The sequence below is a fragment of the Asterias amurensis genome, chromosome 2 (assembly GCF_032118995.1).
Source record: "Asterias amurensis chromosome 2, ASM3211899v1".
Lineage (NCBI taxonomy): Eukaryota > Metazoa > Echinodermata > Asteroidea > Forcipulatida > Asteriidae > Asterias > Asterias amurensis.
In genome coordinates, this window is record NC_092649.1 from 8,016,748 (window position 1) to 8,020,785 (window position 4,038).

Consider the following 4,038-nt stretch of genomic DNA (forward strand, 5'->3'; position numbering starts at 1 on the left):
TGTCTGGATTTAAAATCACGTTCTTTCTGTCTAGCGCCCTCTTCTACTTCGTTGTACCCAATTATACAAAATCTTTGATCCTACAAAGATATTGCTCACCTGATGTTCGGACTTTTTATCGCTGCCTCATTTTAATATGCTTAGGGAAGATAAAGGGAAAAGCCACGGTAAATCTCTTCAAAATTATTTGTTTAAAGTGTAAAAGTTAGTACAAATCATAGGAACAAATTCCGTCATGACTAAAATGTGAAATAACTATTTTATATAAAGCATCGGTAATACAATTTTCGGCATTCGAGTGTTATCGAAACTGAAATTTAAATCTCAATATGAAACTATTATTGATTCATTTTGTTATGAAGCGTTAACAGCATTTTAAATCTTAAGTCAATTAACATAAATCGACATAGATGTTTTTCCATTCCTCTATTCTGTATTTGTTAAACAATTGTTGAATAAATCGTGCTGACGAAAGTGGTTTCTAAACAAAATGAAGCAATTATTAGCAACGGCAATGTATTGAATTTGATGCTAGGATAGAAAGCAGTTTGTTTTAACCATAAGATCATTTTTCTGCTAGCATTTATTTTTTGTCTCACGGCAGGCACATCATTGTTTTCCCACTGGGGCCGCACTGCATCTTTTCCCTTGACATCCGTGACAAAGTACATGCCATTCAGCTGATCGTAATTGCATTATTAACTAACTAACGGGGATAAAGATCAGCCTCCCATTGACTTTATGTACATAGGATGTATTCTAAGTTATTTGAAAGGATCGTAAAAGGACTCGGCGTGGGAGGAGGGAGAGCAGATGAAGAGTGCACTGCTGGCGAGGAGGGCATAGTTTTCAATTCCAGGTCAGCAGCGCGTGCTGCGTGGTTCTAATGACGAAAGAGAGAGTGAAACAAGTGTATGGAATACTGAACAGGGGAAGACGGTGACTTGAAGACAGATAGCGAGGTTGTATAATAACTGCTGGCTTCAAATTCGTCTTTTTCTACGTGTTGGATGGAAATGAGGAGGAGGTGAGCTTCGATCCCCATGCACAGCTTGTACAGGTGACTTCTGAGCGTGCTTGGTGTACGTTGAACGCATGTCAGTGATTTAACTTTGCTTGGCTGTACAGCGTTATGGTAATCGTGTTTCGTCATTATCATGTACGGTGCGTAGATGTGGTTTGATTTCCCCTCCTTTGTGTCACCACCACCCCCCCCCCCAGTTGTGGATATGAATGCTCAATTCAACGCTGCATCACCAACGTGCTCCCGTCGCAACCTTGGTGGGCTGAGATGTAGTGCTGTGTAGATCACTGCAGCAAACGGTATACCTCGATTGATCATCAGTCGACGAGAGACCCAGCTGTCAGCTCAACCATACTACACGCGCGCTGTAAAGTTATCTCATTCACACACACATGCTACCTTGGGTTTTTGTTTTCAAATTGGTAGCTTTTAATAACGGGTAGACATTCTCAACGATCCACGCATAGTGATGTGGAATTAAACAACACCGGGGAAGATTTAAACCACCACCATGGCGAACGATACCAACGGTACGGGATCGATTGACAATTTGTCGGCCGGAGAAATCGTCTCGGTGCTGCTGATGATTCTCGTAGACATCGGTGCCATCGTGGGGAACCTTCTGGTGATCACCATCATCGTCAGGACTCCCCAGCTCCGCAACCTCACTCATCTTTTTGTCTTTAATCTGTGCATTTTGGATTTGCTCTGCGCTTTTACCGTCATGCCGGTCTCCATTGTATCGTCCATCACCGTGGAATGGAGACTCGGAGACGCGTACTGCAAAGCCAATGGATTCCTGAATGCATTTTTTGCATTTTCCTCGATACTAACTCTATGTTTGATCAGCGTGGAGAGGTACTACTCTATAGCCCGCCCCATGGACCACGCTGCCAATCTGACCCCAACAAAGACCATAGTGACCATAACTTACATTTGGCTGCAGAGCGGTTTGTGTGCCATGCCGCCCTTGATCGGCCTCAATCACTACGCATACAGCCAACATCGCGGACACTGTACTTTCGTCTGGGAGCATTCGCCAACCCACATCGCGTACGTGGTGCTTGTAGGTTGCGTGTGTTTCCTACTACCAGCAATAGTCCTAGTGGTAACCTACTGTAATGTCTTCAGGGTTGCCCGTCAGGCGGCCCGTCAAATAACACCCAGCTACACCTTCGGGAGCTACGGTGCCACGTCGTCACGAAACACCGCCGGGTCGTCGGCTGGCAACACCACCGTATCCAAAATGGTTGGAGGTGGGACCCCCAACGGTAGAGTGGGAAGATCGAAGACCAATAATCAAACACAGAAACCCTCAGAGTCCGACAGCTACCAGAGAAATGCGCCTGAGAGTCAGAATGATGTCGCCAAGAAAAGCCGCTTCTCGCCTAAGTCCTTCTTCAAAATCACGAGCAGCGATCTGAAAGCTGCCAAGACAATACTTTTCATCGTATCAATGTTTCTAATATTGTGGACTCCTTACTTCGTCTTACACGTCTACGGGGTGATCTCGGGCCATCACACCGGCAGTACAGCTTTCTGGGAGCGCCTGACGACGTGGATCGCCTACTCTTCATCAGCAGTCAACCCCATCCTCTACGGTGTCCTCAACAGGCAGATCAGACAAGAAATGGCGGATTTGTTCCAGGGCCTGTGGGAGCGTTTCGTGTGTCACCGAGCCACGGTTTCCACCCTAGACGATGGGATGGATCCGGGTGGCGCCGAGGATTTCTTCCAGTTCTTGGAGAGGACGAGTATGTTCACCAAGTCGACCTCGGTCACCTCCGGCTTGAACACCAAGACAGGAGACCAAGACATGATCAGGATTCCTGGGCAAATCCCGGAGATATCAGAAGACGCCCGCAGTAATTAGTTATAGGTTCCAGACTACTACCCTCACACGCTGTCAAGTCGTATTAATGTAGATGGTTGCATTAAGTAGTTAATGGCATAGAAACACTCACCGCTCACGGCCAAATTTGCCGTTCTTATTGCAAGATTATAGTATAGATAATAAAGGGCACTTTAAAATGTGAAACACTTTACTTAACGTCAACGTTGGTCACAACTAATTACTGTGTTGAGGTATTGCATTGTTGGTTTAGGAAATTTGAAAATATTGAGAGAACACGTGTCTCGGTTCCCGTAATAGTACGCAACGGGGATTGTTATCAACTGATGACTGACCTGGGCTAAATTTCATACAGCTGCTAAGCACAACAATTTGCTTAGCATGAAACTTTTGCCTGGATAAAAACAGGATTTCCAACCAAATTTCTACGTGATTCTCAGAATAATCAAACACTCGCTGAATACCAGTTACAAGCAATATGCAACAAATTGAAATTTTGGTTGGTAATCCTGTTTTTATCAAGAAAAAAACTTCATGCTAAGCAAATTTTTGTGCTTAGCAGCTCTATGAAATTGGGCCCTGGAGATTCTAGGCACGCACACAGTTTCATTTCAGGTATTAGACTCGCGCGAAAAGATTGAAGGTTGCTATTAGCTCTTAGAGATCTCCTTGAAACAACAAGATTGCCCGTTGCAAAACACATTTCAGGGTTGCAGATATTGTTTTAATCTGAAATGCTCGTCGATGGTTTAATTCTGATGTGGGGGGGGGGGTGGTTGAGTTTTTGTGGGGTATAAGTTTAGGGTGACTTTTTTCCATTCTGATTTTCGTAAAAGAATCCTGGATTCGACTTTGTTTTTTTACTTTTATGTGAACATTTTTTACAAGCACATGACTTAAAATAAAGTCGATAAAATCTTAGATGCCTAAAGTTGCCAAAGAGAAAAACCCATTGGTTTATATTAAGTATAATAGATCAACTAAAATATTTTTTTTTCGAGTGAATTTAAGTCAACGTTTATTGAGTATTTGTGAATTCGGCTCTTTTCATTTCCATTCAGTCATTCATTTTTATTAAAAAAACCAACAGTCAGCACAAAGCTGAATTTTGTAGCATTAGAGGGACAAAATATTGAAAAAATGCACAGATAAAATACATTAA

At 43.2% G+C, this 4,038-nt stretch overlaps 1 protein-coding gene across 1 annotated transcript; it reads left to right on the forward strand.

Moving 5' to 3' along the window:
- Positions 1–1,535: 1,535 nt before the first annotated feature.
- On the forward strand, positions 1,536–3,271 carry LOC139933848 (probable G-protein coupled receptor). Its single transcript, XM_071928080.1, has one exon. It carries the CDS (start codon positions 1,536–1,538, stop codon positions 2,895–2,897), a length of 1,362 nt encoding a protein of 453 aa, XP_071784181.1. The 3' UTR covers positions 2,898–3,271.
- The last annotated feature ends 767 nt before the right edge of the window (positions 3,272–4,038 follow it).